Source organism: Dendropsophus ebraccatus, chromosome 10 (assembly GCF_027789765.1).
Source record: "Dendropsophus ebraccatus isolate aDenEbr1 chromosome 10, aDenEbr1.pat, whole genome shotgun sequence".
NCBI lineage: Eukaryota > Metazoa > Chordata > Amphibia > Anura > Hylidae > Dendropsophus > Dendropsophus ebraccatus.
Genome location: NC_091463.1, coordinates 54715107 through 54740934, shown reverse-complemented (window position 1 = coordinate 54740934; position 25828 = coordinate 54715107). Strand labels below are relative to the sequence as shown.

General features: G+C 41.6%; 1 protein-coding gene across 2 annotated transcripts in view; it reads right to left on the bottom strand.

Moving 5' to 3' along the window:
• Window positions 1–1164: 1164 nt before the first annotated feature.
• GAB3 (GRB2 associated binding protein 3) overlaps window positions 1165–25828 on the bottom strand; it is a 115980-nt gene continuing 91316 nt past the window's right edge. For both annotated transcript variants that reach the window (XM_069985801.1, XM_069985800.1), the window contains exons 3-10: window positions 25135–25348; window positions 16996–17438; window positions 13461–13516; window positions 12299–12551; window positions 11583–11664; window positions 8630–8732; window positions 3512–3625; window positions 1165–2855 (exon numbers count right to left, since the gene is read on the bottom strand). In XM_069985801.1, the coding sequence (XP_069841902.1) occupies window positions 2739–2855; window positions 3512–3625; window positions 8630–8732; window positions 11583–11664; window positions 12299–12551; window positions 13461–13516; window positions 16996–17438; window positions 25135–25348 (1382 nt within the window). In that variant the 3' untranslated portion in view covers window positions 1165–2738. The remainder of the gene's footprint in view (window positions 2856–3511; window positions 3626–8629; window positions 8733–11582; window positions 11665–12298; window positions 12552–13460; window positions 13517–16995; window positions 17439–25134; window positions 25349–25828) is intronic.

Genomic DNA, 25828 nt, shown 5'->3' with positions numbered 1-25828 from the left:
ATGCCATCCCCTTTACTGTGGAGAATACTACTTTAATGTTAAATCCGATAGTGTAATACTTTTATTTATGTAATGCTTTAAAGGGATTATCCTAGGTTAGAAAAAGCACAGCCTCTAGCTTGCAAAAACAGCACCACCCATGTCTCCAGGCTGTGTGTGGTATTACAATTCACTTCAATGGAACTGAGCTGCAAAACCACATCCAAACTAAGGACAGGAATAAAGCAGCTATGTTTTTGTAAGCCTATACAAACCCCTTTTAAGATATATGAATAATTCCTAAAAGTGGCCAAAGATCTGTACTGTCTGGTGTAGAATGGCTGTGGGTCACTCTTTTTAGTTTCTCCTCCATCTCTAACAGTTTGCTTTCCTTTTCTCAAGAATGTTGTGGGGAACACATAAAATATATAGACCGAATCTGCGCTCCTACAAATGTACCTCAGTAACGTGCAATACTGTACTAACGCCAGTCTTTGACACTTACCAGCTGCTTTAGGTATTAATGCTTATCATACTTCAGTGTTTTCCTTCCCTATTTTTAAAGAACGGTTTAGGAAAAATTATTTAAACATCTTAAATAAAGTTTTTAAAAAGAGAATGTACCACTAGGTTTTTTACACCGGCCAGTATGCCGGTGCCACAGTCCTGTTTTTTGAACCGCCGCCCAGTTTCTGCGCACAGTGCTGGTCTATTCCCAAGCACTGGCCCGACATGAAGCACTGAAGGCGGGCCCACCGCCCCCAGTGTGACAAAGCCCTTACCATATGGGCGTAGCTCCACTGATTATAATGGAACTGCATCATAGACGGGAGGGGGTTTCATCACCCTAGGGGCTGGCGGGCCCGTCCCCAGTGCTTCATGCCGGGCCGGTGCTCAGGAATACACTGGCGGTGTGCACAGGAACCGAGCGGTGGTTAAAAAAAAGGACCACGCCACCGGCATGCCAGTATCATGTCACTAGCTTCTATTCTCTTTGTTAGTAGAGATGAGCGAACCGGGTTCGGGTTCGGGTCGATCCGAACCCAAACGTTCGGTATTTGATTAGCTGGGGCTGCTGAACTTGGATAAAGTTCTAAGGTTGTCTGGAAAACATGGATACAGCCAATGACTATATCCATGTTTTCCACATAGCCTTAGGGCTTTATCCAAGTTCAGCAGCCACCGCTAATCAAATGCCGAAAGTTCGGGTTTGGATTGGCTCGAGCATGCTCGAGGTTCGCTCATCTCTATTTGTTATCCATTTTATAGGAGTAGAAGCTACCACAATGGTAAATAGTTTTTATACTTCATTGCTTTCTGTGATGCCACAAGCTGTGTATGGACTTTATGTGCAATTATATTTGTAGATGAAGAACATGTCACATATGGACAAGTTTAGACTATGCAATAGTTTAAGGGGATGAAACCAGTAAAAGCATAGCAAGTGTCAAGTCAACACCGATTGTTATCATCTAAGGTAAGAAACTATGAAACAGGTGCTTCTAGATATAATATGGATTCAGCATTCTACTCAATAATGGGTCACTTTTAAAGCATAAAACAATGGAGATTACAGATAGGCACAGTATTGTGCACAGAAATGCTTAGTGCCACATTTACAAAAAAATATTTCAAAATACAGGATCAGGTTTCTGTTCACACTAGCACTGGTGTTCATTCCCTCATTGCTTTTTGAGTAGTTATGACATCTGTGCTATTGGTTATTGGGATTACACAACAATCTGTCATGATTGTCCTGGTTTTAATAAAGAAAGAGGCCATGAAACTTATATAATCTGCCCACTGTCTTTCCCGCCGCAGGACACAAACATACCTAAAAACAAGAACTCAAAGTAGCATTGCTTAAGGTCAGAAGCAACAAGTATGCAAAGTATACAGCCTATCTGTAATCCCTTGTTTTGCATGCTCAAAAAGAGTGCAACACCTTCCATTTTTCTAACACAATGTCTATAGCCCGAAATAGAGGCATAAATAATAGTAATAATAATAATTTATAAACAATGGCAAGGTCTCACCTATACATATTTTCTGAAAACCAGCCTCGTTCCCTTTACCAGACACTGCTAAGGCTTACCACAATTGTCACTTTCAGAAACACAACCCCTGCGTGGTCATTTTTAGAGTTTCAGTGCTATAGCTAAACATAGTGGTGCAATTTTCAGCCCCTAAATTAGACACTAAGTTTCATTGAGAACATAAAAATAGATTACAATAATAAAAAAATCGAGTGCAGTGCATAAACTACAGTGCCGCTAATATAAACATATAAAACATTTGGAATCCATTGCACCTATTCTAAAACCAAGAGGTCTAATGTGCACTATAAAAACTGAGAGAATGAGACAACTCCTTGTGATGGGAGTATCAGTCTTTCTCTCAGTAGGAAGAGCATTGTTACATGATATGCTGTATTTTATATGGCTTATCAAACATGAAGTGGTAATGTGTATACTTCAGGTACATTCCATCCTTTATACTGTTGAGGTGCTCAGTATAAATTCTGCTACCTGTAGTACACGTTCATGTATACAATCAGTGCCTGCATTAGATGCATGGATGTGAGTGAAAACCTCTCAGCACTTTCCCATATCAGTCTAATAGGGAAATAAATAGAGTTTGTCCCTTGGCTTTCCTGTTTTCCCCTGCAGCTTGAAATGCAAATGATAAAAATGTCCATTTAGCTGCTATATAAAATGTATCTTCTAGTGCAAAACATAAAAACCATCATGAGCACGGCTTTACACTTTAGATTGTCTCTCGTCAGACCACTCCTGTTTAGTGTTCTGCAGAGCTTGAGTCTTCTTCTCATCCACTTGTACATAGTCCACTCTCTGCTCTTCAGACAGGAAAGGTTTCTGGGGTAACAAGAACAACGATTACAATCGATATTTCTATTATGTCCAAGAAACATAATGTTTTATTTAGAAATTGGCCAAAAAAAAAAAAGACTTCATGCCCACTGAAATTCTTATCCAAAGCCTCGTGATGGTGATACACACCAGCTCAGTCTGCGTTGGGATTGGCATTCTCAGCACTGTTATATGAACATTACTTTAAGTAATAATGTTTTTTACCCTCCATCGGACTGTATGCTTGCATCCTGTCATCAAAGGATACCATCGTACAGGCCAATGTATTGTCGATGGGCTCGTAGACGTCAATGGGCCAGATGTAGTCTAATGTTCGTTATGTTCTGTTCATTGTGTGTGCAGGACTCAAAAATGTGATCTACCATGTTTTTGAGCGGGGATGGGGAACCTTTGGACCTACAGCTGTTGCAAAACTACAATTCCCATCATGCCTGGACAACAAAAGCTGTGCCAGTCAAGTTCAGGCATGATGGGAATTGTAGTTTTGGAGGGCGACATAAATAGAGTTTCAAAAAAGATGGAACAAAGGAACAAGTGTGTGTGCGGGGGCGGCGGGGTGGGTATGGGTAGAATACCCCTTAATTGTTCAATAGGCCCAGTGCATACAGGCTTTCATATAGCAATAACTGTAGATGTCTTACCTTTTGTACAGGAGATGGAGATGCAGAATTAAAGTCTAATGCCAGATAGTCAAGGTTGAACTTCCTAGGCCATGGGAAACTCCCATTGCTGGGGGATACCCCTTGTCTCTGCTCCTGTACAAGGAAAGAAAAACATGTTTACAGGGGTTGTGCTTATTTATATTTCCTATCAAGAAATTCTAAGTTAGGGTATGTTCACACTGAGGAATTCGGGCGGAACTTCGGTCTGTCTCAGCATGTCATAGCTCGTCTATGGGAGAGCACGCGCTCCTCAGATGCCGCCACTCTCCGCACAAAGAATGTGACACGTCACTCTTTTGAGGGAGGGCGGCGGCAGCGGAGGAGCGCACGCTCTCCCATAGGCAAGCTATGCCACACTAAGACAGGCGGAAAGTTCCGCCTGAATTACTCAGAAAACCCTGTCAGTGCACACTATGTAGCGTGCGGCTCCATTGTGTGCAGTGGAGAGTTCTGATGTGGGCGAGCACGGATGCGCCCGCTTTAGAACTAAGCGGCGCTAAAGATCATCCGGCCGGTACTGCAGTACCTGCCGGGATGATCTTTTCTGAGGCCGGTTTCTTGCAAGGTGTGAACATAGCCACAGCATGCAAAGTACTGGCCTACAGAAATAGAAGCAGTAGAATCCTAATAATAAAGTAACTTTTAAATTGCTCTCTTTCCCATGCCTTTATCATGACTCTTCACCTCATCATTCTCTATAATCTGTGTCTGGATTGTGGGAGGGCAGCAGCTCTGTACAACGTGACCCTCATTATATAAGTTCTAGTTAGTTATCCAGTAATTTAATAATCTACTCAAGTGCGGTCTCCCTCCTCCAAGCTGCACTGAAAGTAATGCATTCTCTCCGGCATATACAGTAATTTGTGCTTATTGCCAGGTTTCTGCACAGATTACAGTAGTAAGCAGAGGGTCACTTTAAGATCAGCTTATGGTCATCTTATACAAAGAAATGTTAAAGGGGTTATCCAGCGCTACACAAACATGGCCACTTACTTCCAGAGACAACACGACTCTTGTCTCAGGTGCGGTTTGCAATTAAGCTCCATTCACTTTAATGTAATGAAGTGGCAAAAAACGCCCCCAAACTGGAGACAAGAGTGGTGCTGTCTCTGGAAGAAAGCGGCTATGTTTTTGTAGCGCTAACCCCTTTAAACCCCTTTAAAATAGCTAGTATTATTTTCACATTATTTATAAAAGGATATAAAAAGGACATGGATGCTTCATCAGTCATTAGGTTATAGGAGCTAAATGGGTAGAAACTGCAATTGGACACCAAGACGATACATATGCCTGATTTAACACATAAGAACCGTGGTACCATTTAATGGCAGGATATGGGAGATTCATAACAATTTATGTTACGAAGTAAGCATACAGAGCAATTTCATAGTGCAGATATGGACTTTGGTAGGAAGCATTGTTGTGGGTTATTGGCTATTAAAAAAAATAAAAATAAAATACTATTGAGGCCTATTGGCTACCTATGAAATAAATCTATAATCAGGGGCATAGCTAGGATTCATGTTGCCCCATGAATCCGGTACAGGTGTTCCTTTGTTCTTCCAGCTCCCTGGCGCATGAAATACGTCACTTGAGCACAAAGAGCTGCGCCAGGCCAGAAAATAATAATATAATAATAAGGTAAGTATGTGCATGGAGGGCGGGGGGCCTCTTGTGGCGGGAGGTGCAATGCTGCCTCCAGTCACAAGAGAGACTAGCAGGGCGGGAAGCCAATGGCTAACTTTGTTCATTATGAATGCTCACAGTTAAAGGGCCAGGGACCTGCGGGCCCTGTAGCAGTGGCTTGGTCTGCCTTTTTAGTGGCTACGCCACATTTTATAATAAGTAAAGGTCAGCAGCAAGCAAGTGCCGATCTCTGTGATTGGTGCTCATTTGCTCAATCATGTTGCTGGGACAATCGCTGGACTGTTCTTGTCACCCTTTTAGAGCACATTGATCAATGGACATTCCTAGGAATGCTCATTTGTCCATGTAAATGACAGGTACACTTAACACTATGCTTATGTTCTGTATTATGTTGAATGGTAAGAAGTAGTGACCCTTTAACCCGCTCATGCATTTAAGAGAAAAGTTAGCCAAACCCGCCAACTTTGGTGGGAACTGCAATGTGTATAGGGGGCCTCCCGTAAAAAATTACGTCGGGGAGAGAGAACTGTTAGACATGTTGGATTTTTAAATCTCAGAGAGAAAGACTGCTGTTAAAGGAGTTTGGCAATGGCTCACCCCTCTTCCCATAGAGAACACATTAATGTTTTGCCAAGCCAAAGGTTAGCGAGATTGGAGCGATCTAATGGTGCATTTACGATTGCATTTACGGAACGATTATCGTTTGAATTTTCACAATAACAATCGCATTTGAGTGATAATCGGCTCGTGTAAACACAGCGACTGATCAAGTGACAAGCGAGAAATCTTTCATTGTGGTCTTTCAACATGGTCTCAAATCGTCGTTGGTCGTTCGCTAAAAACTCGCAGATCGCTTTGTGTAAACAGTCTTTTAAAGGTTCACCCTATGTGTGAGAAGGGCTAAAGCGATCTTAAAAACGATGCAATAACAATGTTTCTAACAATTTATTCCTCTAAATGCTGATCGTTATAAAAACCAAATCGTTGCTTCAAAAGCGTTAAACGATCGATTGGGCGAATTATGGCTCCGTGTAAACCTAGCATAAGAAATGGATATTAAAGGTGTCTGGCCAAACATATTACACTGATAAATGTACTATCTGCATCTAAGCTTTAGATTCTATATCTTTATACATGCTATTTTTTACACTGGCACATAGCATGTTTCGTGCTAGTATACTGTATTATACAATGGTACAATTAGTAAGTACTAATAGCTCATTTTGATCTGTAAGAATTGGTCCAGTAACATAAGATTCTACATGAAGCAAGGAGAATGTAAATGTGTATGTTAATGCTACTTGTGACATAACGTAGTATCTTGAGTTCTAAGCTATAATTATGGCAGACAGATGGTGAATTCTTAAGGCAGCAGGATTCTAATGAAACCATTACAGAAGAATAACAGAAATATATTTTATTTATATGGTATGCATATTCAATGAAAATCAAATGTACATGCAGATGGCTTCACCATGTTTGGCAAAGTGCTGTCATAAGGCCATATTAGCTGCAAGCAACTTCTCATATGTTATTGGAATCACAAGTGGGGACTTCCAAGAACAAAGCAGGGAAGCTACAGGCAAATGTATAACTTGTTACACTTGCTATACTTGTTAGGTAATTCCCTAGTATTTCTCGTATATATCACCAGAACTGTTTTTTTCTCTGCCAATGGCATCCCTGCCAGAGTAGCAAGCGTAGCATCTGCTATAGGACTATATGTGCTCTGAATTCATTGTCTGACATCATTAAAGTGACTCAGTACCCACAATCTGACCCCCCGAAATGACTTGTACCTTCAGATAGCTGCTTTTAATCCAACATCTGTCCTGGGGTCCGTTCGGCAGGTGATTCAGTTATTGTCCTAAAAAACAACTTTTAAACTCGCAGCCCTGTGCCCAACGGGAGTATCTGTGCCCTAACTTTGCACCACCCCTCCATCCCTCCTCCCCACCCTCATCATCATTAGGAATGCCCCTAGAACATTTTCTCCTGTCTGAACATTGCACAGGTGCCTTAACAATCCAGCCCATGTTCAGTATTCACACAACTGATGAATAGGAGGCAATCTGCCTGGAGCATTCCTAATGATGAGGAGGGTGCGGAGGAGGGACGGAGGGGTGGTGTAAGCCTAATGCATACACAATCTAAGCCCTGGCCGTTGGGCACGGGGCTGCCAGTTTAAAAGTATTTTTTTAGGACAATAGCTGCATCATCTGCCGAACAGACCCCAGGACAGGTCTTGGATTAAAAGCAGCTATCCGAAGGTACAAGCGGTTTGGGGGGGTCAGATTGTGGGTACAGAGTCCCTTTAAATGTTCTTCCTCAACTGTGATGTCACTATGAGAAGCTTTGTATTTTGATCCTATCATGACATCATTGTGTGTATTATTCCTGTACTGTGACATTACTTTATGCAGCATTTTTGAGCTGTGACATCACTGTAATGTGCCATTACTGTCAACAGTACCCTTGTTATTGAACTTTGTTGCCCTATGACATCACTGTGCACATTATCCCACTACTGTGACATCACTGTGCACTCTTATCATTGGCTGTATTTATTCTTCAACCGTATTACAATAATGTGCATTATAATGTCATTTACCAGGTTGCCACTGTGTGCATTGACACTGTGAATAAAGGGCAGAGGGCAAAAAGTGGAGACCACTTTGTTTTGAGCTTTCTGCCTATAGTGGTCATGATGGTTTGAAGCTGTATTCCAGGTTTTACTATAGTAATTACCAATCTTCTTTATTTGCTGGGTCTCATAATGTGCTGATAATGTATTGAACCTAAGTTGCAGTACCATACACAGGCCATAGACAAGAGTGGCACTGAGTCTTTTTTTTCTAATCTTGTGAAACTCTTCAAACTCAATAAGGGCCATACAGTAGGCTTAAAGGGCTCCCTTCAAATCAACTGATTTCAGAAAGTTATATAGATTTGTAATTTACTTCTATTTAAAAATCTCAAGTCTTCCCATACTTATCAGCTGCTGTGCGTCCTGCAGGAAGTGGCATTTTCTTTTCAGCCTGCTCTGTGCTGTCACCTCAGTCCATGTCAGGAACTGTGAAGAGCAGTAGCAAATCCCCATAGAAAACATGCCCTTGATAGTTCCTGTCTTGGACAGAGGTGTCAGCAGAGAGCACTGTGTCAGACTGGAAAGAAAATGCCACTTCCTGCAGGACTTACAGACGCTGATAAGTATGGGAAAACTTGAGAATTTTAAATAAAAGTAAATTACAAATCTACATAACTTTCTGAAACCAGTTAATTTGAAAGAAAAATATTTTTGCTGGATAACCCCTTTAAACTATGTTGCTGGAAATGTATGCATTGTGTATTATATTATGCTTATGCTGTTAACTATTATGCTTATTATATTTATACTTATACTGTTAACTACTGCATATAACAGATCCGAAGCAGACATAAGACATTTACCATAGGAATATAGCTCTCCTCCTCTTCTCCTGAGACAGAACTGGAAAAGATATTTGCTGAGCTAATGCAGTCACTTTCTGGGGAGATAAAGCTGGTCCGATTGCTAGGAAGAAAAACATGGAAGAGGTCAGGCAAGCATGTTACAGATGCTCTGAAACACAGCCAACTCCTGACATAGCACATATGTCCCATACACATGGCCTTCTTTTGCTGCTTCTGTAAGAATAACAATAGGGCGGAGAGGTGAGCTCTGGCAAGCAGGGGTCAGTCTTCATCCAGACAGGCATGTAGATGGTAAACACTGCCCAGCCATTGAGACCAATGAATTTGTGGAGATTGTCCGCCCGCTACAGCACAAGGCAGACGTGATATGTCTGTCTAGAATGTGCCGAGCAGCTGTGTCCTCATGTAATATTTATTTGCTTCTCATCCAAAGGCTGGGTCTGATTCATACCTTAGCCTATTTCTCTTCTCTTTGTCATATTTGCTTTACGAGACACTGGGGGCTGTTTTACTGAGCTGATCATTTTCCTGCCAATGTTTAGGTTTGCAGCTGTGCTGAAAACTGACGCACAAGGTTCTATGATATGATGTTTACAAAGCACTAAAACATGATAAATATTAGTGTCGCTTAATAGAATGGAAGAAATAACAGGAGTCACCTTCGGAAGAGATGTCACTGGGATGGGTGGTGCAACCTTTTTTGGCCTAAACCGGCTTGGGGGTATCACAGCACTGTACAGTGTTGGACTGAGGTATCTTGGGCCCACCAAAGGAAATGATCCTGGGGGCCCACCAATGAAGAACCAGTGACAAATTACATGTTAGTTACAGTGTTAGTGCAGGTTCTAAAGCTGGGGGCCCACCGGAGGATTCTCCCGTCCTCTGGTGGGCCAGTCCAACACTGGTACTGTACATTCAGTACTTGCAATAATGCAGGGTATAAATACAGTAAGTGCATTACCACAAGATAAATGGCAACCTCAATGGCTAACAGGAGGCTTGAAACATTGTCAATTTAGTCTAGTTTTGAAGTCTTCTGTTCTTTATTCACGGGCATCACACCATGACTAAGAATCAGAAGGGTTTGAAACATGTTGGTGACAAAAAGAGGTAAGTGAACCTCGAGCACACTTGTGTCTGTCCGAACCAGAACGCTCTGCATTTAATTACCAGTGGCTGAAGAAGTTGGATGCAGCCCTAAGGCTGCCCTAAGGATACACGCTGTTAATACAATAGCCGATGTTTAACATGTTCCTCCGCCCCGATACTGCATTATCAGCCGGAGAAACATTATTTAAAGCCCAATGAAATCTGACGGCAATATGGGTGTACCTGAAAATCAATTCACCATTGATTTCCATGCATACTATGGCTGGCTTGAGAGCTACACAGCGTGTGAACTGTCAATTGTTTGTAGCCACTGTTTGTAAACAACGGCCGGAAATACTTGACATGTCAAATATTTCCACAGCAGTATTCAACAACGGCTGTTGTTCAATACACTATGTGAACAACGACTGTTATTGTCATTAAAAAAAACATTCTGTGAACGTAGCCATAGGCTGTATCCACATTTTCCAGGAATTTGTGGGCTGCATCCTACTTCTTTATTCACCGGTAACCAAATGCAGAGCGTTCTGGTTCGGATGGACACAAGCATGCTCAAAGTTCGCCTATCTCTAGTAACAACCAGAGACTACAATATCCAAACTTCAGTATGGATTTTTAAAGAAATAATAAAACATATTTAAGCCTTCAAAGGTCCTGGATTTAAAACACTGTTTCTTTGGCCTCAAGGCACCCATGGCTGAATACCTAACCCCTTTTTGTTTGGTTTTAGATTGAATCTGCAGGTTCTGTCTTATCAGGCTCCTCTCCTAGGAAATGGGAGACCTGTGTAACTGTCTGCCTTCACAACAAATAAGAGGCATATATTTATGGGCAAATTTGAAAATTGTATATCAACAAATTTTAGTATACATATTAAGGCTATGTTCACACTGCGTATGAATCAGTCCGTAGTGCGAACCGCGAATATATGCACGTAGTTTTGAGGTTGATGCGTTCGCTTGAAAAAATACGATATACGCCCGCACAATGCACACTACGCATGAGCTTACGTCCAGATCGTATACGGCGCCGTGAAAAATGAACAAGACCATTGTTTGAGGACGAAAATGTTGAAACTCACGGCTGTGGATTTCCATGCGATCCCGTACAAAGTGCTTATTTCAGCCAAATTGAACTTGATTTTTCGATCCAAAAGGTTCTGTGTGGTTTACGGGGCTGAGTGAAGATTTCCAAGTAAATGACCTGCCTCAGATCGCTTCGAAACAAGCTAGGGAAGCATAACTGTACTGCGGGCGTATGTTCGCGGTGCGTACGCATCCGGCCACATGTCTATTTTTCCCACGCCTGTACTTTCAGCCGCACATGTACGGCGGCGTCCGATCTACGGACGGATTCATACGCAGTGTGAACATAGCCTAAAGCGGTATTTCAGACTACAAATTCCCTATCCACAGAGGACCCAGGTCTCGTGTCAGAATGGAACAGCGGGATGCACAGAGCCATTTTAGTTATTATCAATGGGAGCTGCTGGTGATGGGCGAAGACTGAACGCAGCAAATGTACCTCCACTCAGCTGCTCAGTTCCTAAAATAATTGAGGACTTAGTGGTTGGACACCCCTGAACACCCCCCCCCCCGATCAAACACACCCACTATCCTGTAATACATGTTATTCACTATGATTGACTATTTCCTTAAACCAGGGTATTTATTTTTAAACTCTGATGGTCAGCAATAATCTTGCAGCAGGTACAAACAAATGTGTATCTATTCTTTCAGAAAGATAGATAGATAGGACATAGATAGATGATAGATAGATGATAGATAGGCAGGCAGGCAGAGTAGTAGCAATTCACACAATAACACTTCTAATGACTCACTAAGGCACTGTCCATGTTCTGGTCACCGCAGTATGTTCTCGAATTGTCGAAAGATTCCGCAGGTCCAGGGGTGGTGGGCGCACTATAGACACACAGATTTTTTGGTTAATTTATTATATGATAAAAGTGACCCATGAAAGCTACATTTAGGGTAAATTCACAAGGGCGGATCCGCCGGGAGTCTCACGCACAAAATCCACAGCTAATCTGCAATACATGTATTATTCTTATTATTATTAATACATGTATTGCGGATTAGCTGCGGATTTCGTGCGTGAGACTCCCGGAGGATCCGCCCGTGTGAATTTACCCTTAATAAAATACTGTCTATTTGATTTCACCATATTTAATGGATCATACACTCAACCTCATTGAATGTGGCACTTTCCCCACTTTTCTCTATTTATAAAGTCAGAAGTCCAATGAATCTCAAACAAGGTGAAATCTGTTTTTGGAAGCTAAGACTTCTTTGAACCACAAGTAAATTGTTTGCCGCTTCATGCACATGAAATGTAATGGTGTGGTAAGTATGCCTAGTACTATGTTGAGGTTAAGTTTTGAGGATAAGCATAAGATGCTTCTGCTTTACTCATCTGATGTTCTGTATGAATATTTCTACCAAAAAAGATGTTTCATGAGATTCTGAAATGACCCCCCCCCCCAAAAAAAAAAACAAAAAAAAAACAAAAAACATACAATGAGACATTCTGACTTACTCTTTCGGCGAGGTTTAAGGTCTCGATTTACTGGAGGAGGTTCCAGGTCTACTGGGAGCTCTGGCAAAGGACTGGTAACCTTTGAGTTGACTGACGTGGGGAAGGTGAAGGCTGCCGTTACAGGACTCATTGGTATATATCCATCTGTGCTACTGTCTGACTCAGAAACTGGTGGGGAGGCATTTGGGTTCATGGGGACATAACTATCTTCTGAACAGTCTGATGTGAAGGAGTAAAGTGGTGTAAACCTTGGCTAAAAACACAAATGGAGATAAAGAAAATATTACATTTGAGACAGTAACAAAAGAAAGAAACAAAACAAGTATTCTATCATGTTGTTGGTAATATGGTTATATGTCATGTATAATATAGCAGAAATACAGCTGCCCAGAATGCTATGCAGCTATTTCCAGCGAATTCCCCTTTATCTTCTAAATTATTTCCAGGTCCTGTTTTTTTTCTCATAGAACTGGTAACTTTACTGCAGAATTCACTGAAAATAGGAAGTTAGATCATATAGCAGTTAAACAAGATAAAGACTCTGCAGTCGCATAATGAAATCCTACCTTATTAACCTTGTACTGTAAAGAGAAAGGACATATAATGTGTAGAGTGTAGAACCTAAACAGTCAGAGCATGCTGAGAGTTGTGGTAATATCACAGCTCAGGCTGGAGATCACTGCTCTGTGCTTAGAATGGCCATACTTCTCATATGTGTAATTCCAGAGTCGCCCACAAGGAGACTCCATTTGGTTTAGAATAGTCATCAGCATCTATATTGTTTTTTTCTGATGCTGGAATTGTGACTCTCTTAGTATACATTACCACTATTCTTTTCGATATCAATATTATAAGTGCTCTATTATGATGTTCTATCTATGGAGACTTTTGTAGTGACGACTAGATACAGAAAGTTACCCACATAAGAATTCAATAAGTTCTGAGTATTGCATTGTGTGATTTTCACCAGCTGTTTAGATAATGAAATAAGAATATCATGAGATACAATGTGAAGTCTGATCTGAAGACACAATAATAAACATATAAGAAATACATAGATGATAGGAAGCCCTCATGGCTATATTAGACATTATAGAACTGTTCATTAAATATTAAAAGTTATTTAAAAATTAAAGTAAATGAATTATTGTAAAATACCAACCAGATTTAAGCTGAGTCTCTTATCTCTACTTCTTAGTGAGCCGTCTTCTACATCACCTAAAAGGAAGACGTTTATTTTATTACATATAATCTTAGTAAATGAATCTATTGTGGCTTTTGGACAACTTTTCAGCTAAGCCACAATGCACATTATAATGATAATAAATACTGTACATACTGTATTATGGGGGTAGGGAACCTTGGCTCTTCAGCTGTTGGAAAACTACAACTCCCATCATGCATGGACAGCCAAAGCCTTAGCTTTTGCTATCCAGGCATAATGGGAGTTGTAGTTTTGCAACAGCTGGAGAGCCAAGGTTCCCTACCCCTGTTCTATAAAAAACAGTTATTTGCATTAACCTAAATAAATAAAGTCTATGGGGGAGATTTATCAAACATGGTGTAGAGTAAAACTGACTCAGTTGCCCCTAGCAACCAATCAGATTTTACCTTTCATTTTTCATGAAAAGTGGAATCTGATTGGTTGCTAGGGGCAACTGAGCCAGTGTCACTTTACACCATGTTTGATAAATCTCCCCCTATGTGTGTGAGGCCTGTGCACGCAACACATATATTCAGATTTTTACATGGATCCTCACTCCTGGGTAATCCATGTAGTTTCCGTGCAAAATCTGTGTGGAAACAGTGTTAATGATTTGCATCAGAAAAATCACCACTGTATAAACCATGCAGCAGTCCTATTCAAGTTAATGGGATGTGGTTTAGAAGCCGATTTCACTGGGATTTCGGCACAGATTAAGTGAGAAAATCCATTTTGTCCATGTGGCCTAACAGTTACAACATGCTTGTCATTTCTTTTTTCCACTAAACTGAGTTCATGTAGTAAATCTCTACTGTGCATAGGTGCCAGATTAGTTGCAGAAAAATCCATTCCATACATGTGAATAGGGTTATTTCATATACCTTTATACACACCCCATGCAGATGTATGGAGCTGTCACAGAATGTGTCATATTCTCTATGGACAAATTTTGTTTCTAAAATGATATTTCCCAACCGGGATTCGCCAGAACACATTACAAGATATCATGTTTAGGATATGTGCACACATGCAGATTTGTCGTGGATTTGCAGCCGATTTGTTGCAGATTTCGACTTATTGAAGTCAATAGGAGAGTCAAATCCATGACAAATCACCAACAAATCCACAATGCGTGAACATACCTCTAATTGAAAAGTCAAACTGATTCCTACGGGTTTACAGATGTATATAGGCATTGGTAAAACAGTAGCTTATTACACACACACTCACACATATAGGCTATGTTCCTACAATGTAAGAGACCAGCCGTTCCGTGACCCGGCCTGGTCCGGTCTCAGAAATGATCATCCCGGCCATTACTGCGCCGCAGAGTTCTGATGCGAGCGCATCCATGTGTGCCTGCATCAGAACTCCCCACTGCACTCCACTTTAATGAATAGCGGCCGCAGAAAACAGACATGTCGGTTGTTTGCGGCACCACTAGGGATCCCGGCTGCTCCGGCCGGCATCCCATAGACGGTAAGGTAATGTTTATTTCCGTAATAATCACGGCTATTGTTGCAATGTGCAACAACGGCCGTAGTTTTATGAAAATATACATAGTGTGAACATAGCCATATACTGTATATGTTGCTGAGCAATAATAATATGCAATACTTTAGGGGTTACCATACAGTAATAAGATTAGGATGCACTATCCACAACTGAAGTTAGGCACCAGGGTCACATGAGGGAAGTGATATAAGGGTTTGGAGATAGTTTTCAAAATCATAAAGCCGATAACACATAAGCATAATACAGGAGCAATAGTGTACCCATATTACAGCTGCAAATCCCAAGCCATTAACAGGTCTAATGACTGAAACTAACAATATTATAGGGATCTGTGATGGTACTGATCCACAGCACTATACATGAGCAATACTTAATTACAGTATTTAAATAAAACTGTACACATATTTTAAATGGGTATTCCAGTAAGGTAAAATACATGTTGAATCATACCCCCTCCTGGAGACTAACATTCGTTCCAATTCCGATCCTGTTCCTTTGTGCTGAAGACACAGAAAACTCTGAGCTGTTCTCTCCTTCTCTGCTCTGAACTCTCTCCTCCCTTCTAATATGAAAACAGTATCCCTGGCCGTCTGTTTCTGCACTCTGTATGGCCAGGAAGGTTAATCACAGTGAGGTCATAAGCAACTAGACCACAGATTAACCCTCCCAGCATCACAGAGTGCAGAGACAGCCGACCAGGGAAACTGTTTACATGAGCCATCCCAGAAGGCAGGGAGATGGAGTGAACAGCTCACACACAGTTTTCTTTGTCTTCAGTAGAAAGCAGCAGGCTCCGGACTGGGGAAAGGAGACTGAAAAGATAATAACAAGTATGGAACAAATTGTTAGGGCTGTATTACAGTTGTTGGAAAGTGAGCGTTGCGAGATCAGCACTTGCTTACAGAGCCTACACGGCTCAATTACCCTGAAGGAAGGGCTGCACAGAAATTGTTAGCACTATCCATGTAGCCCTTGCTTTGGTCTAAAATAATAAAAATTTACTACCTGTCCACATTCCCCTGGTGTAGTCCAGCTTTGTCCGTCGATGACATTCCCTGATTATAACAGCTGTAATTCACAATTTGGTCCAGCAGCCAGTGAATGGCTGAGCGACCTATCACTTCAGAAATAAGGAGGACTCTGCAGTGAGCGGAGAATCACAGAAAAAAGGCAGGAGAACACCAGGGCAGCCTGGACAGGTAAGTACATCTCATTAATATTTTATATACGCTACCATCAGAAGTCGTCCACGCTACCTATTACATGCAGCGTTGTGCACCCGGCTGCCGATGATTTTTGAACTTGCCAAAAAGCAACGAACAGCTGACGATTGGCTCTTCGCTGTCTTCGCAGATCGCTGTCTTTATTACATGGAGCAATATCGACCTGATTTGGATGATTATCGCTACATGTAATAGGGTCCTAAGTTTCCAGGAGGGGGATGATTCAATATATATTTTACCTAACCGGATAATTTATGGCATGCACAGTAGGTGAACACAATAGAGAAAAGAAACAATTGGTTATATAATAGGCTATCTTATTAATCCTACCCTTTAATACAGCAGACATAATGAAACCAAAAAAACATTACTCTGCAAGCGTATTTAGTTTCTGCACTTCCCATATACAGTACTTCATTGGAGAGTCTGTTTAGTCTCCTACTCTATACTGTATTTAGGGTACTCCTACATAGCAGTCATTTAATGTTCATGTCCTTTGGATATGCCACAAATGTCTGATAACCCTTTAACCTAGAGTGTGTATCCCTGTACATGTGTCAGACTCTTTGGACGGTTATAGAAAAGTGAAATAATAGAAAGAATAATCATTTTTCCATGAAGACACAACAGTGCTGTTATTTCCACACTCCTGTATTTGTAGATTCATGGGGAAGCATAAGTGCAGTGCCGGTCTTCACAGGCCATTTAAGAAAACCACTCGATTATCCATTTTGCACATAAAATACTATGTTTACCTTTCCAGTTTCTAACATTGTCCAGACTGGATAGTGAAATTCTTCTGGGCACCATTCCAGATAAACAATGTCCATTCTGGATAATTCCACTGGAAATCACCTCAGGTCTAGCTTCAGGAAAATGGTTTGGTTTAGGCGGTCTTGGTGGTGGAGTGATGGGTAATATTTCATTGTCACTGACTCCACTGTGGTTTTTATCAACTGGAAATGTCTGTGCTGAAGAGGGTCCCAACAGTGGGGAGGAGGAGGAAAAGTCACTGGATGAACCAGTCGATTCCAGGTCTTTGACAATAACAAAGTTCGCTGATGGTATGTGATTGTGGTGGAAGTTAACATTGTAGAGAGTCTGGCTAACAGAGTGCTGGGATGGGAGACAGTCAAGAAACACGTCATCACAAGATGTCTGCTCCAGTGACTTTTCGGAGTTAGAGCATGTGTCACATCTGGAATGAAGAAAAAACATGACATTAAAATTTAAAAAATATTAGATATACATGACATATTCATCAATATAAATATCTCTTCTATATTATTTCTGTAAAGGATATGCTAACTTTTAAAGGTATGTTCCCACTAAGTAATCTGACACAGAGTTTATGAATTTCCTAGCGGAATTCCCTTAAAAAATCCACCAGAAATCCAATCCTTATTCATTCCAATTATAAACTTGGGAAAAGAGAAGTGTGGACAGCGCTCCATGGTGTGAAGTCTGATGGCAAATGTGCAAAAAAACAGGCGAGTAATTGGAGACTCTCACCTGTAATGGTTGTGCATATAGAAGGCACAACACTCAGTAACGCATGTGTGTGGACCGCAGCCACTCCCAGGAACCAAACTGGTAAGCAAATAGTCAGATCCTCCACTCCAAACCCTGGGTATATTCAGGCGCAGATCCAAGATAGGCAAGATAAAAGTAGATAGAACTATAAAAATTTATTAAAACAACGACACTATGGTGTCGTTGTTTTAATAAATTTTTATAGTTCTATCTACTTTTATCTTGCCTATCTTGGATCTGCGCCTGAATATACCCAGGGTTTGGAGTGGAGGATCTGACTATTTAATTATAAACTTGGGGAGATTTTGATTTCCACTTCAAGAACTGATACGTCAATTTATGATGAGGGTTCAGAGTAAAATTCGGTCATTGCACTTTGAAAGTCTGCTCCATATCTGCTTTCTTAATTATTGATATAAATGATGAGGAGTTGAAAAGAATATTTGGCAATGAATTGAAGAGGATTTTAACAAGGATTTTACTAATGAGATTTATTCCTTGTTAATTTCTCTGTTACTGAGATTTTAGTAAATCACTTTAGCAGTCCTTGACCTGGGATTACTACTTATGGCTAAAATTGTATCTTAAAGAAGTACTCTGGTGAAAAGAAAAGAAATTGTTTTCAAATTAAAATTGGTGTCAGAAAGTTATACAGATCTGTAAATTACTTTCCAGTCTGACACAGCGCTCTCTGCTGCTACCTCTTTTCATGACAGGAACAGTAGAGCAGTAGAGGTTTACTATGAGGATTTGCTACTGCTCTAGACAGTTCCTGTCACTGACAGAGGTGTCAGCAGAGAGCACCTTGGCGGGACATACAGCAATTCATAAGTACTGGAAGGCTTGAGCGTTTTAAACAGAAGTCATTTAGAGGCTGCATGATCAGAACAACATAGTCTGTGCTTAATGGTGCTCTCCACCTCTATTATCCCAGCACTTAGTCTTCCCAGCGTTTAATTTCCTGGTTTGCAAATGACACTGCCACTCAGCCAATGCCGAGTGCCGAGACCTGGAGGATGATTGAGGCACGGATCCCCTAGCCGGAGCCCCCCAGATGGAGAGATGACAGGAGAGCATGATGTGCGCTCCTGTCATCGCATCTACTACTCACCTATTCCCCCTGTGCAGATTTGCTACAAGCGCTCACTGGAAGTTGCCTGCTGGGAGAAGGCAGAGTGGTCCAGGCCACTTCTGGTGAACATGTACACCGGTCAGCATTGGGGAATGCTCTCCTGCCATCTCTGCAGCTGGGCAGCGCATGATCCGTGCTCTGTGCGATCTGCACTAGGACATGTCCTGTTTTTTCACGGTGTGATTCGCGGCACGGTTCATGTGAATGGCTGCATTCACTTCAATGGTCCCTAAAATTGTTTGGATTCGTGACCACGGACAATTTTACTGGACGTGTACAGGGCCGATTCTGGGGTCTCTGCCGCCTGAGGCAAACCTCAGGCAGCCGCCCCGAGTGATGGCCGGCATCAGTGATGGCCGGCCCTGCGCGACCTGATCACCCCAGCGCGTCCCCCACCGACCCCGGGCACTCACCACAGCCTGGAGGTCCGTGACAGCTGCAGGGTGATGTCGCGGGACCTGACGGGATGTGGAGAGCGCGGGCGACAGGACAGGTGAGCGGCCGCTGTCATTTTTATCAAGTGATACTTAACAAAAATGACAGCAGGGGGGACATAATGCCGCCACTCTGCCGGACCGCAAAATCTGCCGCCTGAGGCGGAAGGCTCATTCCGCCTCATGGCAGAAGCGGGCCTGGACGTGTGAATGCAGCCTTAGTCACTGATTGGCTGAGCAGGCAATTCAAAGTGCTGACATTGAATGCAAACTGCTGTGCAGAAGGACTTAAACTTTGTGATACTGGGAGGATGAGGTTAAATAGGTATTTTTCTTTTTTTTTTTTTTAACACCTTCTGAGCACCAATTAAAAAAAAAAATTACTCCCTGGATTATCCCTTTAAAGAGACTCTGTTAGCAGGTTTAGGCTGTTCTATCTCAAGGTAGCATAAACTAGTGAGATAATCTGAGCAGAATAATGTATCACTTACTTTGCTCTGTACAGCTGATTTAGAGATATCCTTCTGAATAACATAGACAATAAGTAGTTCTCTCCATTGTGTGCATGGGCCCAGTACTCCTCATTATTCATGAGAAATAGAAAACTCTGCCCACCAGCTGCTGATTGGCAGTTATCTATCCATGCTGTGTATAGGCAGCCAACTGTCAATCAGCAGCTGGAGGGAGGGGGAGGGGTGTGGCAAGTTTCCTATTCTCCTGCATATTAGGGGAACGCCTGAACAAAACAAGGTAATTAATACATGTGTTCAGCATTTCTGTCACTAGTTCATGCTGCCCTCATTTAAGGCGAAATAAACCTTGTGACAGATTCCTTTTAAGTACTGATACTCAGATTTATGGTGTGTTTAGACAGAGAGATTTATCTGACAGATCATTGAAGCCAAAGCTAGGAACAGATTATAAATAGAGAATAGGTCATCTCATTGTCTCAAATCCTTTCCTGGCTTTGGCTTCTAAAGTCTGTCAGATAAATCTCACCATTACTGTGGGCTATGAGGTAATTCTTCATGAATATACAGATACCATTTAACCATAGAGAGATTTTATCTATAGACCAATACATGTCTATTCATGTGTTTAAAGCTAGGCATATGGCATGATAAGAATTACCTGCTCTGCCCTCTTGTCATTTTTGTAAGAGAAATAATGCAGAGAGAAATCTTGCATTTGCCTCTTCCGCAGCAAAGCAGCTGTGCATAGCTGTATAACATAACAGTAAATAATAATACCGCTTCTCATGAAATCTGGTAACACTTGGCACTGACACAGCAGAAATTTTTTTTAGATGAGAAGAAAACAGCCTATTGTGCCAATGTCCATTTAAAGATTGAGTCTTCCCATACTTGTCAGCGCACAAGATGGCAAAGCTCTTGTTTATATGATGGAACGCACTCCTCATCTGTTTAAGATGCATTTGGCTATTTTTAACTGAAGTCAGAGTTTTCCGTCCTCCATCTGATTCTCACAGATGATACCAAGTGGGAGGGACTGCATGATCTTTCTAAGTGTCATTAAGTAAGAACACTCAGTTCTGTTCTGCTTGGATCAAAGATTAAGTAAAATGCCTTCACCGAGCAAAATGCACATTTATCTCACATGCCTCTACCTTTCCAAAAAGAATAACGTATTTGAGAAAAATGTAAAATTTAATGGAATTTTCTCTGATGTATCAACGACCTTTTCTACTCATGGCAAAAGAAAAGTCTCATATGCATCATAGAGACAGCTGTGGTTGAATCGAGGCCCACCAAGCTGAGCCACTCACTCTATAATGTGAAAACCTATCTCACAATGGGAGGAAAGTACTTAAGAGATGCTGAACATTTATTATTTATGTTGATTAGTAGTGTGGTGGTTTCATTGATGACATTAGCACCAGGCAAGCCTAATGTAATGAGTGGGAGTGCAGCCCTAATCTCACCCACTTTCCTGTCCCTACCTACTTGGAGTATTTGCCATAGGTGATGGGTCCCAGTGGGGCCACAGTGCCATCCTGACTAAGGCTGCGTGCACACTACGGAATGGTTACGGAAAACCTGTGGCACATTCCGAAGCTCGCACCCGCTGGCGGACTGATGCGGGCCCGCCCGTGTCATAGACTCCATTCTATGCACAGGTGGATTCCGTTGTCCGTCCAAAGAATGAACATGTTCATTCTTTGGATGGAGGTGGACCCTGCCTGTGCATAGAATAGAGTCTGTGACACGGGTGTGAGCTGTGGAATGCGCAACGGGTTTTCCGTCGCCATTCCGTAGTGTCCATGCACCCTAAGGGTATGTGCACACTGCCGAATTCAGGCGGAAATTTCAAGCGGAGACCGCGCAGCGATCTCCGCTTGAAGTTCTGCCTGTCCCATAAACTTGAAAATATCATTGAGTCTTGAAAATATCATTGAGTCTATGGGACAGGTGGAACTTCGCTTGAAAGTTCTGCACGTATTCCATGATGTGCACATAACTTTAGTGTGTCTGATGCAGGGTCAAAACCAGGAGAGAGTGTCTGGAACAAAGTCAGTAAGCAGAAGGTGAGTCCAGAAAAACATGTAAAAATGTCCAAATACACAGAGGCCCAGCAAAACTAAGAAAACACACGTGGGGCTCAGAGACTCAATGACATGCAAGCAGCTGCCTTTTTAAATCTGGCAATATGCCTGACTGGTCCGGGGTTCCCACTTTCTAATAGGCTCACCAGCCGCAGTACTGAGCAACATTATTGGCACTGCAGGGCCTTGGATCGCCATGGGAGCATGGCGCTTAGGTAGATGTTATGGACCACTGGGTTTGAGGGAACATGTGTAAACATGTCTTACACTTGTAAACCAGGAAGGTAGTGAACAGGTGATCCGCTACAACTGTCACTCAAGGGTCCACACAAACCTGCAGCCACTACTGGGGCTTTAGAGCTTTTGTGTCCTAAGACGCTTGTTGTGGTTGGATGAATTTAGAGTTTTGCTAAGGAGCTAGGGGTCATTAGAAGCTACTGTGTCTTGCTTGGCTTGCTCTAGCAAGATAAAAAGCTTATGTTAAAGAGTTACAGGACGTATTAAAAGGTCATCTCTCTTTTAAACAGAAAAAAATAGCTGATAATAGACCAAAATATCAAAATGTTATCCACTTTGACTAATCAAACATCCTTTCTACTGGGAAAAAAACCTGAGCAAATGTCATAGATACATGCTGGACGTGGGTGGTAATGGGTGGTCTATGTATTTTGCAGACCTGTCGAATACTCCAGAGACAGAGCTCTTGTAAGTACTCTCTACTCTGGTTATTTGAGGTCCTTAACTAGGAATCCTCATATATATGAAATTCCTCCTGGAATGGGAGCAGCGGGGATCAGGTTTGGAGGCTATAGGGGGAGATTTATTAAACATGGTGTAAAGTGAAACTGGCTCAGTTGCCCCTAGCAACCAATCAGATTCCACCTATCATTACTCACAGACTCTTTGAAAAATGAAAGGTGGAATCTGATTGGTTGCTAGGGGCCAGTTTCACTTTACACCACGTTTGATAAATCTCCCCCTATGTTTTATTATTTTAAAGCACTGCAACTCCATAGAAAAGCTTCTTCAGAAATCCTCATTGAATTGACCTTTATTAATGTGCTTATATAGACAATCTGGAACATTGACCAAGTATATAAAAGTGGGCTAAACAAGAAGTCTAAACAAGAAGCCTCGGCTTATTTAAAAAACAAAACAAACTGCTATTGGATAAAGGCTATTTGTTATATTATATTATAAAGGCTATTTGTAAAGTATGTTCCTCGTAGTTACATTTCAATAAAAGTGTATGTTTATGTAACTTATAGGAACTTACATCAGCTTTGCTGACCCAAAACTGGGGTCTTTTCTATACGTTGCATATGCCCTTCCATCTGTTTATGGTGTAATAAAAGATATCACAATGTAAAGTCCAATTAAATTTAATCTACTCTGAAATGGTTTATGACTGTTTCCCATAGCTGGGTCAGTGCCCACATTTTCTCAGGCTTCAAAAGGAAACCGCAAGTTAACTCTGTGTGCAGAATGCAGAATGTGCTCTATATGACAATCGTGGATGTGAGGGGAAATCAATGCTCAAGTGATTAAGATTTATTATAGTGAAAAGAAGATTACAGTATACACAAGAGTGTAAAATACAGACATTACTACATATCTAATGCTGTTCTATCCAGCAGCCTATAGAGTAAACATGCTATGTGTGTACACACTATGGGGGACATTTATTAAAGAGGTTATCCAGTGTTAGAAATACATGGCCACTTTCTTCCAGAGACAGCACCCACTCTTGTCCTCAGTTTGCAACTCAGTTCCATTGAAGTGAATAGAAAGAGTGGTGTTGTCTCTGGAAGAAAATGGCCATGCTTTTCCAAGGACATGACCCCTTTAAGACCGGCATACTCGTACTCTGTTCTTAAATAAAGCCCCATCCCCAAATCCCTGGTGAGGTTCACTAAGAGGTGCACGCCTTTTAGCAAAGCCAGAAGAACCTGTGCCTGAAACAGGACTGGTACAGAAATCTACATCTGCCACTCCTCCTCCCTGCCTTTCCATAAGGCCAAAATCTGCGCCTTTCCCGTGGCGTATGCCTGGGGCACATAATGATAAATGTGTCCTATATTTTGAGGCTCAAAAATTTGCAGGTAGAGCTGTTTTTTGACTATTCTTTCTCCTGAAAAACTGCAATTTTTTTTAGAAATTAGAAGTACAATAAGGCCTTGTTAACACAAGTACATGGGCAGGGGATCAGGCTTAAACAGCCCTGCAGTTCCTAACACAAATGTTGATGGCAGCTGAGGGGCTTATGTCACCCCTTACTGCTGCCATTCAACGGAAGTGGCTATATAAAGCAACAACGATAGGTTTATGTTAATAAAGTTAGATAACAATACAACTTTATTAAAGCAATGCATTAACAATAAAAAAAAACTTTTTTGCTTTCATTGGTTTATTTGGGGATCTACCTCTGTCATCTACATATATTTAAAAGGGTTATCCAGTGCTACAAAAACATGGCCACTTTCTTCCAGAGACAGCACCTCTCGTCTCCAGTTCAGGTGTGGTTTGCACTTAAGCTTTATTCACTTCAATGGAACTAAGTTATGCTGCGTTTACACGTAACGATTATCGTGCGAATTTGCGCGATAACGGTTGAATTGGAACGATAATCGTACATGTAAACGCAGCGAACGATCGAACGACGCACGATAAATCTTACATTGTGATCTTTCATCAGGTCAGCAAATCGTCGTTCATCGTACGCAAAAAATTTGCAAATCGTTCCGTGTGAACAGTCGTTCGCCGATTTAACCAATGTGTGAGATAGGCTTAAACGATCGCAAAACGATCGCAGTGCGAATTTTCGTACGATATATCGTACTGTCTAAACGCTGATCGTTATAAAAAAAAAATCGTAAATCCGACATCGCTAATCGTACGATCGGGCCAATAATCGTTACGTGTAAACGCAGCATTACAAACCCTGCAGCCAAACTGGAGACAAGAGTGGGGCTGTCTCTGGAAGAAAGTGGCCATGTTTTTGTAGCGCTGGATAACCTCTTTAAACCAAACCTCATACTTTTGATCAGTTGCTACAGCCCCTGGCTCAATTATTGAAGTTTCTTTTTACTTCCAATATATGTTTCCTAATAATTTATCATTACTCTTTATCTGTTTTTGTTTGGCTGTTGTGTTAGGACACCAAAGGAAGGTGATACGGGGAAGAGGTCAATCTATCATTTAGCTGCTGAGATTCCTAGTCTAGTTCACATACCTGGCGGTATTCAATTTCCCACTCTCACAATTGGATAAGAACAGATAGTCTGGTATGAAGATGGATTCGGATTCACTTCTGTTCTCTTCCGTTGAGGTATCAGCAGCTGAGCTGTCCACAGAGAAAGACGGGTCTGTGATTCTTGACGTGTGAGTGGAGACTGCTGGGGAAGCTTGGACGGAGGAGTTGGTATGAGGAAGGCTCTCCACGGAATCTGTTTAAAAAAGTAATCCCAGTGTTAGCATATTTACATGTCTGGAGACTGTACACATGCCATTTATTAAGTATCGAGGCAGGACACAGAAAAGTCCAAATTGTACCAGGTGTTTATATTTCCTAAGAACACTGTTTCCCTGGCTGATAAACAGAGCGCAGGGAGTGGGGCCAACAAATGAGCTAAAAAATGATTCTGAGAACAAGCCTGTTTACATAATAACTGCTTCATGGGATGCAATCTGCAGCAGTCTGCACTGAGATCTCTCCAGATTCCATTAGATTCCTATGGATGAATGAAGCCGGGACTTAGTTATGCCTACAGGAGCCCACAACACAGGACAGGGCATGCCATATACACAAGAGAGACTGTCATTTATTAGTGGAAACACTTACAACCTCATGGTTCTAAAGGTGTTGTTTGAGACAAAAAAAGGTCTGGTTTATACAAAGAATACTTGTGGTCAGTGTCTGGTCTCAG